The following is a 19049-nucleotide window of genomic DNA, read 5'->3' as shown; positions in this document are numbered from 1 at the left end:
TCACAACATCTTACGTATCTTATATAAAGCTTAAGGAATATCCCAGACTTAGCTGGCAGGGGAAGGAAATCCCGTCAAAAATAATTAAATCGCCCTGTCTGTTTAATCATCTCAAATAGCAGACCGAAGACAAATGCATTGTTTGCGTGAAGTATAATCTTTGCAATAGAGAAAGATTAAAGCAAATATCGTGAGTCATTTCCTTGCGTTTATACTGTGCGTTTGAAATATACAAAGTTTTGATTTAAGGTTTTTATTTATCCTTAGAAACTCAACCAATGAGGCTAGCTGTGAGGCCAAAAAAACATTTTTCATACATTTACAAGCTGGATAAAGAAAACATGTTGTGTCGTAAAAAATACTTCTGTATTGTTCATCTTGTAGAGCGAAGAAAACTGATGCCTTACGGCTTTGTGATCTTCATAAGAATTTGGAAGTGCATTTAATCTGAAACGGGACATGCATTAATAAGAAACAGAGAAAGGCCATTTTCTGGTGGAAACAATATTGACTTTTGAAACAACAAAGAGCTCCGAGAGGTAAATATTTGAACTGTTGGATGCCAGGTCATGTAATGGATCTCAGATGCTGTGCACATCAGACCAAGGCTCTGATAACACTGGATCTCCAAAAACATTCGCTTTCTTACCGACATTGGTTTTCAAATGGCAAACTTTGAGAGAAAAGCGAGGCATGACAAAGCCAAGCAGACCTTTTTACCGCAGATGATTTTCTGTTTCCTTATAACTCACTTCGCTCTCCAAGATTTCTCCGGAGCACTTATAAATACACAATGATTTTTAAGAACTACTCACATTTTGATGAAACGGCCCCCTAATTTCAAAACCCCAATTTTTATGATCTGCAGGGGTTTAAAGTGCTTTTGGGAAATGAAGCCCAGGGCTCTTTTTAGAGATGTTTAGTAAAATGATCACCGTTGCGTGTAAAAGGAGGTTGTAAATTAAAATGAAATGCTTATTGGAACTTTTTATCCTAACTAGGTCCACTGAATAGGTCACTTTGTGTGTTTTGTTATTTGTAGGGAGATATGGGTATGACAGGATTAGATGGAATCCCTGGCGCCAAGGTTTGTGGCACTTGCCATGTGCAGGTTTTCACAACATCACAAGATCCATTTCATACCGAGCAGAATAATATCCATTTCCATTTATTATCTGATCATCACAGGTGCATCTGGATGTCAAATATAATGAGCATATCATTCGATACCATGAAATGTCATTTGTCAACCAGTGTTATTTGCATTTAAGGACATATAGGTCCTATACGTCTTACTCATGTGTTTTCGATGGGTATTAGAGCATGTCTCTAGAGGTCATGAAGGATGGGCATCTGTAACATGAGCTTCATATCTTAAATGATCTTGAATGAGTTATCTTACTTTAATACACCCCGTTCTTGAAGTGTTTCAGCGTTGTGTGTTTAACACCCCCTCTTTTCTTTTCCAACAGGGTGACAGAGGTGAACGGGGTGAAAAGGTATATTCTCCATTTCATCCTTTGTGTTTTGTTGTTCAAGACAGATTTTCCATTCGTGAGCTCTGGAACTAAACGTTCAACACATATATAAATCCCCAAAATGTAAGAGTTGTATTTTTTGCTCTCTACAAATGTTGTTTCAAACCATGTTGGGTAAAAACAGACAAACCCGGATCCTAGATTATCCATATTTGACACAACCGTGGGTTAAAACAACCCAGCATTTTCATGGAATGTGGAAAACACATGATGTTGGTTTAATATAGAATATCTCAACACATTCTTATGGCGATTCATAACTATTTTACAAGGTGGCTGATTCTTATCAATTTGTACAATCTCGTTTGTTCCTTTCTGTGATTTTACGCCAGAGATGTTTAGGTTTAGGGGTTGTCCTTTATTATTGAATTTTGTGCATGATAATTGTAAAAAAGTTATATCATATTAGCCACCTCATAAAATAGCAAATATCTGCATCTGTCTGTTTTTAGATATCACACCTAAAGCCCACCTTATTGAAATCAGTTCTTTTTAATACGGTTATTGATAAGGACAGAGAAAAGTTAGCACACAATAAACATATTGTCTGAATGCTTCAAGAGATGAAGACATAAAGTAGGAGTTTCAATGAGAACATGACCTTTTCTTAGAATTTAAAGGGATAGTTGAGGAAAAAATAATAAATTCTGTCATTGACTCACCCTCTTGTCATTTCAAACCTGTTTGACTTTCTTTCTTCTGCAGAACCCAAAAGAAAATATTTCGAAGAATGTTGGTAACGAACAATGGTAACGAATGGTACCCATTCACTGCTTTTGTATGTACACAAAAACAATGCAAGTCAATGGTTGCGCCAACATTCTTCATTCATATCTTCTTTTTGGTTCTGCAGTAGAAAGAAAGTCAAGCAGGTTTGAAATGACAAGAGGGCGAGTAAATAATGACAGAATTTTCATTTTTGTGTGAACTATTCCTTTAATGCTTTCCCTACATGACTTTTTAATAAAAAGTATATCCGAAAGAAAGAAATAAAAAGTATATCCAAAAGAATGGAGTTGTGAGAAGCTCTTAATCCAGCTCACAGTCCATTAATGATGAGAACTGTATCTGTGAAGCTGCACAATGTTGATCGCGCAAAGCTGGGTGATCTGTTACTATTTAGTTCTTGGATGCCTCCTACCAGGGATCATACTTAAGCTGTTGGCAGACATACCCTTAACCACAGGCTACCACCACCACCACCCTTTCTCTCTGAAATAGCTCGTTTAGGCCAATTTTGGACTATTTCATCTCATTGAGTCAAACACCCTCACGGTTTCAAGCGGGTCAAACACAATTAAGCAGATTCCATCCCAGCCCAGATCTGCATTGCATCCAGACATTCTTGTGAAGCTAAAAATGGCTCCAATTAAGCGTGGAAGGACAAAGCATGCTTACACCAGCTGTAGAAACACACAATTTATTACTTCCAAAATGCTGGACATTTCCTAACTCACGCTGACAACTACCTGCTCTTTTTAATTGTTTTTCATCTGCCTCATTAAAAAAAATCCCTGCTGAGAATCAAAACAATACAAATGAATAGTCATATGTTTCTATTACAAATATGTGCCATCAACTGTTTATTGATAATACATCCTACAGTATATAGTGTGTTTTGGTCCTCATTCCAGTTCAGCTGTGTTCTGTTCCCATGAGAGAGAGAAATCACAGATGAGATCTCTTAATATTTATTTGATTTAGTCTGAGATAAAAAGTGTAAGAAAGAGTTTCAGAAGAGATCTCAACAATGTCTCAAACTGAGCACAGATTTGTCAAGTCTGCAATAATTAACGGTCCAAAGTGTAATATTTAAAGTAAAAAGTGAAGGTTGGATGATCAAACTAATATTGACTGAAATGCATTATAATTTACATAGCTATGTGTATAAAGACCTAACTTAATGAAGCTTTATTTTTTTATTAGCTTAGAATGAACTGTTTCTATCTACATACACCGCGGGTCCCCTTGCACGGAATCCGCCTTGTTGTTTCTACGGTAGCCCTAAACGGACAAACTGGTGTAGGGAACGCGTTTCGTTAATAAGTAAAATCCTTCGGCAAAGAAGAGAAAACTTTTTGACATCTTATTCCTGCGTCACCCACCGTAGTGCTTCAAGAGGGCAGGGGTTGAGTGAGTCATTGATTGCAAATCACAACCTCACCACTGGATGCAGGAATGTGACTTTTTTCGTATAAATATGAATTTCTGCATTTTTTGACCTCGCTGGGGGATTGGAGGTTTGGGGATGTGCGAGGCGTCGTCATACAGCCGGCCAACAGGGTCCTTTCTGAGCTCTCTTTGTCATGCAAACGCTTGTTATAAATGCAGAGTTTATCGCTTCAATCTGAACATAAAGCAACTTAAAGTAAAGTGAACATGAATAATAATTTTGCAAGTTATCTTAATGTCTCCAGAGTGTCCATGAAAAATTGACGCCAAACATAGCTGTTTTGGTACTCCAAAAAAAGCGTGTGGTGTCATTTTTAATTGAGTGGGGACTGAACAGCGTTTTGTAATCTCGAGTCTGGAAATTGAGACGTCTATATGATATGATTTAACATCATAACATTATCTATATACAGAGAGTAAAATAGGCCATTCCACGATTTAATGGCTTGAAACCATACAAATGGCCGATCTAGTCACTCTCTGATATAAGTGCGTTGAAGTCTCTACTGAAACATACATTTAAATTGACAAAAAACGCAACATAACATGTTTGCAAATACCTTTTAGTACATGCGGATTAATGCGTACTGTAGGAATGACATAGATGCGCCATCTTGTGGCTGTGTATGGAAATCTCTTGAGGCCACAGTATTCTTTACTTTTTGACTTCAATTTTTGTTTGATGAATTTCTGCTGATAACAATAAAATTAAAAGGAGGGGGTGCCATTTGTTAATGCCGTCTTAGTTGAGATTAGCATAAGATATTTGCATAAAGCATCAACCTTTTTTATTAGATATTGTTTAGGTGACTGTTAAACTAAAAAAATTTGAACTGATATTTGTAAAATTGCCAGTCAGAATTAAGTAATTATAATAGTTTGTTTTTGAGTTGCTCTGTGTAAAAAATATCTACTTTTAACATTTATTTTAGAAACATTAAGGACTATTTTTGTGTGGGATTTGGGTTGGGCGAGGGTGCGTGCAATCTTCCTTCTTTTTTGTCCGTGGCTGATCACATCCATGAAGATGCGGTGAAATTTCATACACTGGACCTTTAAGGGCTGCTTGACATCAGGACACAACAGGAATGAACAATAAATGCGACATGCTCATATGTCTTGAATTTTGAGTCCCAGCACCACAAACGGCAAATTGTCAGTCTCACGACCCACATAAATTGATCAAATGTTTGCCTTGTGAGTTGTTTGGATCAAAATACAAACTGACATTATATACTGCATTTATACGTTCAATTCTTCAATATAACTTTGTATTTGCTTTCTTTGTAGGGAGACATGGGAGAGGATGGGCCGAAAGGTGAATCCGGAGAGAAGGTTAGCCTGCAATCAACTAATACGTGTTTGGCACATTGATCCGTTTGATGGTCCAAACACAATTTGAGGTCATAGAGAAATATCTTCTACATGAGGACCAGTTTCAGTATAGCCTTATTTTTTTTTGTAACCTTGTAAGCGTGTTGATAACTGAAGTGTTCAGGTAATGTATATTATCTGTCACCACATTGTACAGTGTATGTAAAAAGCACATATGTGTCTTTCATAGATTTATACCGGCCAAAAAGAAAATGAGGCTTGATAAAACTGTGTTCCCTTGGAAGGTCTTTGATTTTTGTACCTAGTTTAATAAGCTTGTCTAACCGAGGGAGTAAAATATGATTCAGGAAGTACGCGTTTCGGGAAATGAAAGCCTCGAAGCTTTTCTCAGCAGACGTTTGACAAAGTGCCTATTCCAGTCTCCGAATGAAAGGAAAACGTATGCGAAGCCTCCGAGCTTCTAGACAGTGATCGTAAAATATTTGGAAAGCATAGATTAAGACCATACACACATGAACGGAGGTATAATAGAGGCTCCTCAGGAGCAATTTGCAGTGCCTGTCTAAGCGCATACAAGTCAATTAAAGCCCGGCCTAGTGATATATTTCAAACAAACGCTGACGTTTGTGCAAATATTAGCACAGTTCCTTTTCTTTCGCGTAATTAAACATCCCTTTCAAAGTTTTGCATATGAGCTTGACGTGGATTACAGCGGCGACTCTGGTGTGATTCACCGCTGACTAAGAGCATGATGTCTCCCGCACTATTAAAACACTCTCTGTCATGATCTAGAGACTTGTGCTTTTCCAAAAAATGTCAATAGTTCATTGTGAGTCGCTCGGAGAGGATGAAGACCTTTTGGCACGTGTTGCGTGGGGATGCCAGGTCTTGGCCTGGGAGACCGGGGGAAAAACGTAGTAATACAGACGGTGGGAGTGAGATTTGTACAGGGCAGGGCTGAAAGGGGAAAATAAGGATGGCAGAGGCAGGCCGAGGTCCAGACGTTGTGAGAATACGGCCTTTTGGCAACAAGCTTCTGTGACAAAGTAAAGAGATGCCATTTTCCTTCAAGTTAAATTGCCTTATCTTTGGTATCGATTGTGTCCAAGATATCGTCAAATCTGTCGTATTTACGGAGAATAAAATCTGCAAAGAAATATTTGAGCATGCTGTCAACTTTCATTGGTGCATTTTATTTCTTTACGTTTCACACTTTTAAACCCGAACGCCGATATTTGTCGTATATTATTTTCATTCGTGTATTTTGTGTCTGTCTTTGACTGGCGTAAGGCATGCGAGGGGTTTCGTCCCACTGGGCATGCACGGCTTTGGTACTTAAAACAATGACTTTCTGGTGTTGTGTGTCTAAGTATTTAACTGGGTGTGAAATTAGCTGTGACTTGCTGTGCAGCTCCGTTCCCACTAAAAACACTCAGATCTCAGAGGTGGAAAAACCCTCTCTGGGTCAAAACATAACACAAATAAATGCCATAATTGGATTGCAAAAAGCTTTTGGGGTTTTGGAGGTTTGGCCGGTGGCACGGTCTCTCGGCACTTCCCCGTAATCTTGAGGTTGCAGTCTGCCCGTGAAGTCTGGAAGGGACTCAAGATTTGGCAGCGCCATGTTTGACTCCAAACCTCTGGAGCTTCTCTTCTTCTGTACTGTGGAAAGAAGCACTGTTTCTGAACAAAGGAACCAAATTGCCGCAACTTTTTTGTGACTTGAGTTATTTACATTCCGAACTGACGTACTTGGTGTGCACATTTGATAAGCATTTGTGTTCCTGGCAAATGCAATGTTCTACTTTGAACGTTAATTCTGAGCAGCAAGAAAAAAGATTATTTGTCAAATGAACTAAAGTAATCCTATTTTCTGTACATGCATACAGTAGTGATGTATGTTCTTGTCTTTCATTCAAATATATTGTTGAAGATGTATAAAATAAGTAGTATGCATGACGTGCAGTTTGATTTGGGAGTGTAAACTCAGCATTGAGAAGAATTTAAGAAGGCTTGTACAAAACACATGCAAAAAGCTTATTGAGTCAAGACCAGCAGAATGACTGCTGTAGTCGAAAACAAGAGAGAATCAATCAAATATTAGCAACTGCACTGTAAACCATAAACGTGACTGCAATGTTAAGTTACAAAAACAAACTGCAAATTTAAAAGTTGGGTGTAAAATAAATCTAATTTTCCTTTTTGGACAATTGTACTGTTGTCCCGGATACGCTGTAAGCCTGTCAAACGATTAATCACAATTTAATTGCATCCAGAATACAAGTTTTGTTGACATAATATATGTCTGTGAACTGTGCATACTAGTTTTGTATTTATAAACACTTAAACATACACCTACTGTATATATATATATATATATATGAAGATTTATATATACTTACATATAAACCTTTAATCATTATATGCATGTATTTTTATGTGTTTATATTATAAAATGAATATGCACAGTACACAGATGTACCATATTATGTAAACAAACTTTTATTCTGGATGCGATTAATCGTTTGAAAAAATAAAATCCTTTAAAATACTATCTTCTTTATTATTTATTTTGATACATTTTCCAATTAATTCCATATGTAACATCTTATTATTTCTTTTATTTATTTATTTTTAGCCAAGTTGCATTTCAGTTTGATTTATTTTATACCCTACTGCTTATAGTTTGATGCTTTTATCTAACCTTATGTGACATTAAAAGCAAATATTACACACATTGCCCTCCGCACATCACTTTTGGCCACTACTCTATGTATAAGCAATGCATGAACGGTGCATTGGGTGCATTGTGTTATTGAATACTTTAGTTGAACACTTTTAGCAAATCCATTAGTTTGGTCTGTCAATCTGACACTGTTGTATTCATTTTTGATGTTACATTGTGAATTCACCATTAGAGATTTCTTTTCTTTTTGATCCGTGTTCTCTCACCTCTGTAACACTCTGAGCCACTCTTTAGTTCCCGGTCTCTTGGTTTTGTAAAAGCCTGCTGTCAGTCAATCTGTCACAGAACTTGCGATCACAGTTTATCTTGTTCGCAACAAAATAATGAAAGTCAATTTCAGCAGATTATGTTCTCTGCGAGTTGCTGCTGCCATGTGCTCCTAAAGTGCTCTGGCTTTATATGTATTTAAACCATGATCGAAACCTTGTGTGTTTGTGTTAAGACAGAGACTTTTATGAGCCATGTTTAACATTCTCATGCACATTCGAGTTTGTACTTTAACAAAACAATAACAAATGAAAGTGCTTACAATACGGATGTTTTTTCATTATTGTTATTCAGTAAGTTACTTTTGCAAACATCTCAAATGGATTTACAAGGTCCAGATGTGATGAACGCAGGTCGCCAATGCAAAGCTCGGCCAGCGATCAACAACAGAAGAAACGTTGACATTTTGTCCTTTCATTTCTATGTCTCTCTGCAACGAAAACTAGAGACTGATCTTTCACAGGTGACTTGAAATCCGCTGACAAATCTGAGGAACTGTTTTTATATCTTTGACATAGTTCATTCATCTTTCAAGATGCACAAAGAACGTTCACATAAAAGCAAAGAGACAAGTTTTGAAGCTGGGGGTTGAGAGGGGAGGGCAGGTTTACTGATATCCAGCTGTAACTGTTAATGTAGTTTACAGCCAACAAAAAATGCAGCGATTACACTCGTCTTGTGTGCCGTGCATCATAATTACACCCATAAAAGTCAAAGCATGCATTCCTCAGCAACCTCTGAGCGTAAGACGCATGTGTTGTGAACCACATATTTAGCAGCGGGCGGAGGGCCCGAGACCGAGAGTTCTTTCCCACCAGCTCTAATCATCTTCTGCCCCCTGCTCATCACTTCACATCACATCCCCAACAACTCTGAAATTAATGTCATTGGGTTTTTATGTAAGAACTGTTGCTGCAGGAGAAGAGTGAACTTGCTTTATACTAGACTCTTTTCACATCCTTAAAGGTGATTCGTGATATATTTAGGAGGATCTATTGGTAGAAATACAAATAATGTACATAACTATTTGTTCAGAGGTGTATATAATGTTTTTATTAGCTTAGAATGAACTATTTCTATCTACAAACACCGCAGGTCCCTCTCATGCAATTCGTCATGTTTCTACGCTAGCCCTAAACGGACAAACTGCTCTACAGAACGCGTTTCATAAATACGTTATATCCTTCGGCAAAGAAATGAAAACCAGAAGACATTTTTGTTCTGTCTCAGCCACCGTAGTGCTTTGAATGGGAGGGGTGGAGTGAGCCGTTGGTTGCAATTTGCGACCTCGTCACTAGATCCTGCTAAATTTCATACACTAGACCTTTAAGTAAATATAGATGTTTAGGTTATTACGTTGGAAAATGAGACATAAAATAAATATGTTTTTTGCAGTGAAGAACAAAAGCTGTTTGCTGTTTGTTTGCATTTAACAAGAGGTTTTTATACTCAAAACACACTATAATCATGAAGATATGTAGGTTGGAAGGTCAAAGCTGTGAAAACAACAGATGGGAAATTCCAGCGTTATGGACGTGACATTTTGTCTTATGGACGTGACATAAAATTGCTCAGAGAATGAATTTGTTACAATTATTTTGAACCATCTGTTTATATTTTACTGAACCCTTACTGAGTCTAAACATAAAAATGTCAGCCCATGAAAAAAATATATATTTAAAAAAAGGGAAATAAACATGCGTTATGGATGTGACAAAAAAGGACACGTTTTTTGGGAAACGATAAACGTTGTAGGATTTCTGTAAAATAAAATGCACAATCCTGAAGCAATAAATGGTGAAGGGATGCCTCTTTATAGAAGATAAAATAGTTACTTTATATTAGTGGTGGGCCGTTAACGGCGTTAACGCCGTTAACGCAGTGAGACTATTATCGCGCGTTAAAAAAAATGTCGCCGTTAATCTATTCTCAAAGTTGGGTTGGGAGCTGGGTCTATACTACGCAAGCTATGATGACTTTCACCTTGATATTTTAGCGCGGATGTATACCAGCTTAACTGCACTGTACGGGGCGAGAACGAGATTTTTCAACTCGCGTGATTCGCGTCATTCGCGGAAGCACAAACCGCCTCATCATCTCATAACCAGGGCTTCATTCGCGTCCTTAGCGCCGCCTCATCATCTCATAACCAGGGCTTCATTCGCGCGATTCGCGCAGCAAGTAGGTCTATCGCCTCCTTGCATTAACATATAAATCACTCGCGCTTGACACGCCATTCGCGTTTGGTCTGAACACAACATAACGTTACTGTGAAATTACCGCATCAAACGTGACGTGCTAACATGGATGCAGCTATGAAGCCGCCGGGTTTGCTTCAGGGAATATTAATTTTTAAGAAGCTTCCCAATAGAAACATCGACAAGACTAAGGTTGTTTGCACCTTGTGCAATGCGGAATTGGTTTAAAAAAAACACTTTCTCTCAACAGGTAGTGGTCTAGCTTCAGTTGAAACCAGTAACTTTGTATTGAGATCTAATGTATTATGGCTCATGTATGACATATCGCTTGTTGCTCCCTCACTCTTTGTAAATCGCTTTGGATAAAAGCGTCTGCTAAATGACTAAATGTAAATGTACTGTAGGAGCTCTTCCAGTCTCATGTACCACCTAAACGGAAATCATCCCTTAGCTAATGCGGAAGTAAACGCAAGTTCATCTTATTGAACATAATTTAATTTTCATCACCAATTATCATAGTAGAACAGCTTTCTCAAGCAGTTTGTGATGCATTTTGGAAACAGGAGATGAGCCCCTGGTCTAATGCGCCACCTGGCTTGAGAAACCCGTTCTCAAAGACTTACTTTTAGTCATTATTTGGGTAGCACACATATTCTGAATGCCTTCGGCAGAATTCAAATGAGCCATTTTAATCTAGATTAATCTAGATTAATTTTGGAATTAATCTAGATTAATCTAGACTAAAAAAATTAATCTATGCCCACCACTACTTTTTATTAATTTTCATGTGTCCATTTATGGGGCATATGTAGCGTTATGGATGTGACAATCCTGAACATGGCTCTTACCTAACTATGAAAAATCATGCACTAAAAATAAAACAAATGCTTTAAAAATTTGAAGTTTGGTATTTGAACAACCACATGTAAAAATCAGTTCTGTTATCAATGCACATTGTGAAAAGCGCGATATAGATAAACTTGAATTGTTAGCATAGTAAAAACCGCTGATAAAAACTTTATTTTTTCGTGGTAAGATTGACAGAATTGCCCAGATGACGTTTCTTGTCCGTTATGTTTAGGAGATCAAAATAACACGTCAGGTTTCCCCCCAGATTTGATATCCTCAGGAAATGTTGCTCTTTGAAGCAGGAAGACATTTTTAGATCCACCTGTGTATTGGCAGTGCCAGTCTGAACTTAAGTCATCTCCGTGATCTGCATGTCAATGATCCACACTGCATTGGCACAGATGTGACACAGATGCAGAGGAAAGGAAAACATTATATTGCTTTATGCATTTGCTCAAGATGCCTTGACTTGATATTGGGTGGTGGTTCACATGGAATGGAATTAAATGGCATTTCGAATGAGAAGAATAGTGTGCGTGGCTTTGACTTTTTTTGCGTTTTGATTGGACGTATAAAAACAGCCGTTGCATTTTGAAATGGAACTGGCAGCAGACTGACAGTTGAAGGGGAGGAGTTAACGGATGCTCCGCCCAAGCCGTCTAACATACGTCATTTAAGATGGATAGTCATAACAGAATGTATGTGCATTTCCAGATTTTAACTGACGATTATGAGGGCACACAAATTTTAAAAAGAGAATGACCCACATTGATAACCTATTTACAATAAACGCTGCAATACTTCATGAAAAAATAGACATTGACATTTTTTATTTCACCGGGACTTTAAAGTGAGGCAAGTAGATACATACACGATTTGACATAGTAACACAAGGCCATAACCGTACATAAACATCCTCCACGACCTTTCTGCACAATTCTAGTTTTTAAACTTTCATCCTCCCCTTCTTTATCTCTTTTCTTTTGGTGTTATGCAGCTATTGGATGCTGATCTGCTTTGCTCTGTCCTCACAATCTGATGGTGCCGCTGGCTTACAGTAGAGCTTCTATTGCACCAGATGCTTTGGCATGCTCAGCAATATTGTACTTTCGTGGTGATAAGAATCTGATTCAATTCCGTCAGATAAAAGCACCTTATTTGTAGAATAAATATTAGGCTGCCGTTTTAAAACGAGCCTTTTAGCAGTTTTAATAAATACCTGTACATTGAGCAGAAAGACTGTGTTTTACTGTTGTTATTCTGTCACAGGGTGATGCCGGCTCTTCTGCTGCTGGCATCAAGGTAGGCAGGACCTCTACATTATTTTTATCTCCAATATTGCATTTTAATTGTTCTTCTTCATTTGGTATTGTATAACCGTTCTTATTATTGCAGGGTGAACCGGGTGAGCCAGGACGAGGAGGACATAAGGTAAAATTATAATTCTAATAATGCGCCCTCTGTCCAGAATATACAATTCGCCCGATAAGTCTCCCCCCAAAAAATCAGCGTGCCGTCCTAATTTATTCCCTCTCAGACCTGCATGACTTTCTTTATTCGTTAGAACAAATCCGCAGAACGATGGCCTCAGTCACCATTCACTTTCATTGCATCTTTTTTTCATATGGTGTTAGTGATTGGTAACTGAGGCGGTTGAGTCTCATAACATTCAGTTCAACATCTAGAAGTCAAATGGGTTTGGAATAACATAAGTGTGATTAAAGATGACTAAATTCCATTCTACGGTGAATAATTCATTTTTTGGGCAAAAGTATATTTGCTTTACTGTACATGTGTCCATCGAGTGAAAACACTGACAAAACAGGTGTTAGGTGTGCTAAAAAGCACAAACCTGCAGCTCCACCCAAGACCAGGAAACTTTTTTTGTGCTTTCAAGCAAAGTCGACTTCCTTTCCAGCCCATTCTCAATAGAACAAGAATTGTTAACTCTTTCCCTGCCAGAGTATATTCACAAAATGTTCGTACCTCTCAATTTTTGCATTGTATGAATCAGCAAAAAGTAAATGAATCTAATTAAAACTCTCTGCTTTAAACAGAAAACATATTTAATTCCAGCTTTATTCATTTTTAATAAATTGAATTTAAAGAATATTTCAAATTTCATATTTCATTTATTTGCTCTTCTATTAAAAACGTTGTCCATATCCAATTCAGAACGATGGTCAAACAGAGTATTCACTTGTTTTTACGATCCGTAGCTGCTGGTTTACAAAATCTACCGATTCCTGAATCAAGATACATTTACTTGAGAAGTGGCCTACCGTATTAGTTTCTAAAAAAATAAAAAGTAATTAAATATAATATAAAGTTATTGCTTAAAATTCGCAAAAATATCCACCTATGGGGTTAAAAATGGCTTAATTTTTTTATTAAAATATAATATAAAATAAAGTAATGTTTATGCAGGTATTTTTCAGAAAATAAATCAGAATTTGAATCAGAATAATCAATTTTCTTCTGAATAAAATATTTGCACTGAAAACAAGACAACACATGTATTTTGTAGATCAATATTTTGCAGCGTACTCATTCAGGAAATGTGTAACAGTGCCTCCTAACGTACAACAGTTTTTTAACAGAAAAATCCGGTCCAACACGTCAATGGAAACAAATATTGAAAAGCTTGTCAGTGGCAGTGAAAGAGTTAATACCTTTCTGTTTGATTTGAAATTGTTTAATTTGACTCCTTTATTGACAATTGATAGAATGATCAATGCTGCGTCTCCAACACAATAACACGCTTTATCTCCACCTGCTACAGATGGCATTACAGCTGGCATACTTTGTCTTCTGCTTTATGTATTTCTCCTCACGCTTTATAACTTGTTCTGGTTGCCCATCAAAATACTGTTACTGTTCACTGAATAATACATTCGCTCAGACCCGGGAGTACAGTTAGTTCTGCTCGTACAAAATTGTTCATCATATTAACAGCACTTGAAGGCAATGTTGTGAAACTCCCCGATCTTGGATCTGTTTAGCGCAGCCATTCCGAGCTATGTTCCTACTCACATTCCACATGTGTATTAATTTCAACAGAGCATGAATGACTAACTAACAATAAAGTTTTATCTATGACATGCTATGTTAGTGTTTCTGAGGATTGTGCGTTTTCCCCCTCATGTGATTTACTGAGACCGCAGTACAATAACAATATATCTACGTTTCTAATTGGATATATATACTCGCGTACGGTAAGCAAGAGCGTTTTGCACATGTAAACGCACCTTTCAATTCTAGTATGGACAAAATAGTCCGTCAAATGTGGCAGAACCATTAAAATGACATTTCGTGGACACCATCCAACTGCGTCACCATTAAATGGTCAATTGGTCTTCGCGTCAACTATGCAGAAGCTTAAAGATTTTCACTTTTCTTGGTGAAGCAAAGCCAATCTTTTGATAAAGTGGGCAAGAGGAAACCTATTGTGGTTGAGCTGGGTTTCCAGGCTCACGGCCAGCGCTGGTGGCTTGGTTTGGCTGTAACGTGTTGCACTTTTCCTATGTAGGGAGAGCCAGGACTTCCAGGGCTGCCTGGACTCCCCGGGATTAAGGTAATTCTTGTGTCTTCATGCCTAAAACCCCAGTCCCACCCATCCTGCCAATAAGACATGTGTGTGTGTAGACTCCATAGAAGTGACTTTATGTTGTCATTTGCATTAACTTTGACATGGCTTCAAAGTGTGCTTTGAATTGAAATCGAGATGCACATTGTCAGAATTCCCTGTTTATTGAATCATCATTTATTTGTTTCCCCTTCATGTTGTTCTGAGACTATTATTCTCAGAGCCGATCCTTCCTATACGCAGACTACGCAGGTTGCGTAGGGCCCCTGCACCACCAGGGGGCCCCTTGAGTACCAAATCAAAAACAATATTGTAAACTGTTATTGTACATCTTTACATCTTTCAGCTTTAGAGGAATCATTTGGAAATTTCCTTTTTAATGCTTAATTTATTTAATAACTGTTACATACTCGGACATCATGCAGTAGGCAGGAAGTAATGGCATGTGCATAATGTGCTGTTATGCGTCTTTATAAATGACCATGGCTTTAGAACGGAGCTATTCGTCTGAGGAGAGAAAAAATGGCAAGAAGGCATGTGTTTTTGAACTATTTTAAAGTCTTATTTAGTTTTGCCAAATTATGCAATGAATAACTTGAAAAAGAATTACAGTACAGATTTACAAATTCAGTATTTGTCATCTATATTTCTTTGCCCGTGATAATATGAAATGTTTAGTTTGTGCCATCACATTTAGAGAATTGTTGATGTGTTTCCCTATTCTTAGCTTTTTTGAGAAAACTGTATTCATCATGATTTGTTTTTACTACCAAATGAGTGATATACAAACGGAAATTCAGCGTTTGCGTGTTATAGTTTTTTTAACCGCTAGATGGCTCCAGAGCCAAGCGTTTGGTCAATCAAAAAACAATATTCGTAATTGTTTTAAGTATCAAATTAATCCCCGGTCTTCATTTGTTTTAATGTTTTAATTGAGTTTTTATTTCTTATAGGTTACCCTTATGTTTAGGCCTATGTGTAATTTTTATTATTTGTACAAGGGCCCCTCACAAGTTTGCTTAGGGCCCCTAGACGTCTAGGATCTGCACTGGTCTGTATGAAGTGTCTGACTTTCTTCATAGATATTTTCAACTTTTCTTTTCACGAAAATTGATGTTGTCACTTTGGTTATATAACAGTATGCTTCCATCAACCCCACGAGGATCTTACGTTGTTCACAGCAACATACGTTCCCAGAACGTATTTAAACTTTCCTTTTTCTTGAAAAACTGAATCAACGGTCGCACAGGGTCCAGTTCTCAGAATGCATTTTGGAAAAAGGAATATGAAGAATGTTCGGGGTCATTATCTGAATCGTCTACAGTGTGCAATGCAAAGAATGCTGAAACAGGCATGAGCTAACGCTTGTTGCTGTTTTGGTTTGTTTGCCTGTTATCCGTTCGGTGCGCTTGCAGCCTGTTGGCCTTGTAAAAAGCCTTGCTGTTTTATATAACCCAGGTTTTAATGAGGGGCTGAATGCCTTGGATGCTAACATTGTGCTAATTTAATGCTCTGGTGTTCTTTGAAAGGGTTCAGAGATGATTAGATTTTCATGTTGAGCGCTCACGTGTGCACACAATGTTCATTTACTTCTGTTCAGATACATGATGGAAAAACACATCGTCTGCTTTTGAAATGTTTTTTGTTCAGAGAGTAGCATTTCTCTTTTGATAGTGTATGTAGTAATAAAAACAACTAAGTGACCATGAACTCTGTTTAGGCATTTTTAATGGATCTTTTCTTTTTAAGAGTTTTAACCCAATGTATTTTGAAAGGAAACTTTTATGTCCTTTGCGATGAGCATCTAGACAACTATATCAATTCGGTTTCGCTTAAATACAAAATAAGATAATAAGAAGAATACAGTATAGCTGTCAAATCTATGGATCGCTTCTACTAAAAGAGAGATGTTCAGTTGGATGTCGTCTCAGTTTCTTCCTCATCTCTATCTGCAGGGTGAACCTGGTTTCTATGGACCTCAGGGTGAGCCTGGACTGCCCGGCCTGCCAGGAACAAAGGTGAGTGTTTAATTTGTAGATTTATTCAGATGTTTTGGACAACAAGAAAGATCGTCTTGAAATGAAGTATGACAAGCTGTAGGACGGAACAATAAAAGATTAGATCTGGTTGGAACTTTGATCTGTCATTGTTCTCTTGAGAAAAAGAGTCTGGAAAAAAGAATGAGAAATGTCTCTGTCGTTTGAGTTTTGGACGAGATCTCAACAATGTCTCAAACTGAGCTCAGATTTGTCTAGTATAAAATCATAAATCTATATTTTTGAAGATCCCAAAATGAACTTGAACATTTCTCATCAAATTTACCCAAATCCAGATGATTTTACCTGTACATTTTACGTCCATTTTATTTGTTTCTGTTTTTATTTCTCCTAAGCAATTTTAGGAGAAACATCTAAACTAAACACAATTGAGAACTTGGGAGTTGGTATGCTGTGGGTTATAGGCTAAACGCATTTTAAAACATGAACCAGTGAAATCGAATTCTTAGGTTTGTTTGCTGTGTGAAGTTTTAAGTTAAGTGGTAACACAGTTAAAACTTCCCAGTGATTAGTTCATTGAAGTTTTCTGAACACTTTGAATTCATTCGCTGGTGGAGAAAATTGAGTCAAAACCTCCGAAGTCTCAGAGAAATGGCAGAAGTTGCCTTGGCAAATTCTTTGGATTAAAGGTTGAAGTAATTATCCTTTGATATTTTGTGATTTGTGCAATTGTATTTGGCATTGGTGAAACCGGGAAAAGAGGAAGCTAATAAATGAATAAATCCTTCAGCGCTATATGCCATTCTCATTCCAGTATAACTTTAAAGGGACTTCTGCCCACCCAAAATTGAGTTGATGAAGTGTTTCAGTGTTCTGAAGAATTTCAATTTCCTCCGGTGGAGATCGAGAGGATTGAACCGAATTATTGTGAGGACGGACGTTTCTTCTGAGAAATGACAATATAGAAACCACCAAAACATCACATTTGACAAAACTCCAATTTATATAGAGCGTACCTGTAGTGTCTACAGCAAAGACTATTACAGCAAACCACAAAATAAAGTCATTTTGACTCATTCTAAAAGAGTGTGGGATTTTCCTTTGGATACAGAGTTTAGCAGTATGCCTTTAAGTTACATGTTTGCCATTTTGAGATGCAAGATGTATCAAAGCTTAATACCAAAATACTACTATTCCTTTTGTCCCTTTCAAACTTTTAAAGAATGTTTGGATTATAAGGAAATTGTATGTCCTGTTAGTGCGCTTTTTTTTCTTTGAGGCAAATTTGTACTGTCTGTAAATAAACATGTAAAGAAAATAATATGTAAAAAGCAAAGAGAGACAATAGTAATAGATGTGATAGATACATTGAAGCTTGTGTTGCTATACTGCCCTTTACAGGTCCTATTAAAAGTGAATTCAACTGGTGGCGCATTAACTTAATACATTTCAATTCCCAGATAACAGACATATTGATCAAATAAATATAATATATTTTGTATACGCTATAAATTGCTTTAGATGAACGCATCTCCTAAATGCGTGCATGTAACTTAAAACACATGAAACCATTTTGATTTGTTCTGATACTATTAAAGTGTATTCACTTAACTATATTTATACTCTGTTTTATAAAGAGAGAAATTTGGCAAATAAAAAATTCCAGAAAATTCCTCTAAAGCAAATTTTCATTTTGCAGGGAGAGAGAGGAGAACCAGGACCACCTGGTAAGGGTGAACGGGGCGAGACTGGCCCAGCAGGACACAAGGTGAGCAAATAAGCATTTGAGTTGTTAACTATGCAGTAGATTTTGTCTGTTGTACGGATATAAGCAGTGGTGGAAATGGCAGAGATTCAAAGATTTATATTTTTAAACCATAGATGCAGAAAATCCCACCATATTTCTATCCAAAGTTAACATAGAATTCGGAGGATATTCGAGTGGATAAAAGAAAATAATTCTGCAAATTTTGGGGGAATTGGCTCCTTGGAAACCCTCTATAAGCAATGTCTGTATTTAACTTTGGAGACCTGGCAGTCTACATGCAATCTTACTGTGATGCACTTACATGTAAAAATGATGTATAGTTGCCTCCCCCTAGTGGTGATATTCAGAACTTGGCATAATTCTGTTTTGTGTGGCCCATTGTCAAACATGAGCGCCAGAGTTTAATTGCGTGTTGACTTTGGTATAAATATTAAAACCCCAGCATTACCTTTGGGATATGAAATAATGATCCTGCCAAACTACTTCAGGGAACTATTTGCTTAAAATGAGATTTAGACACAGGGTTAATTTCCTCTACCTGTGATCTTTTCACCAACAGCAGCACTGGAATAAGCTCTGTTTGTGTTGTGGCT

At 37.3% G+C, this 19049-nt stretch overlaps 1 protein-coding gene across 1 annotated transcript in view; it reads left to right on the top strand.

The window, feature by feature from the left end:
* The window catches only part of LOC130419655 (collagen alpha-1(XXV) chain), a 147267-nt gene that overhangs the window by 107537 nt on the left and 20681 nt on the right, over positions 1-19049 (top strand). Inside the window, exons 12-19 of the mRNA XM_056746543.1 lie at positions 1043-1087; positions 1473-1499; positions 5001-5045; positions 12375-12407; positions 12501-12536; positions 14635-14679; positions 16647-16709; positions 18388-18456. Coding sequence (XP_056602521.1) covers positions 1043-1087; positions 1473-1499; positions 5001-5045; positions 12375-12407; positions 12501-12536; positions 14635-14679; positions 16647-16709; positions 18388-18456 — 363 coding nt within the window. The remainder of the gene's footprint in view (positions 1-1042; positions 1088-1472; positions 1500-5000; positions 5046-12374; positions 12408-12500; positions 12537-14634; positions 14680-16646; positions 16710-18387; positions 18457-19049) is intronic.

The sequence above is a fragment of the Triplophysa dalaica genome, chromosome 1, assembly GCF_015846415.1.
Source record: "Triplophysa dalaica isolate WHDGS20190420 chromosome 1, ASM1584641v1, whole genome shotgun sequence".
Classification (NCBI taxonomy): Eukaryota; Metazoa; Chordata; class Actinopteri; order Cypriniformes; family Nemacheilidae; genus Triplophysa; species Triplophysa dalaica.
Note: the sequence above shows the minus strand (reverse complement) of the source record. Positions and strands in the feature narration are given on the sequence as shown.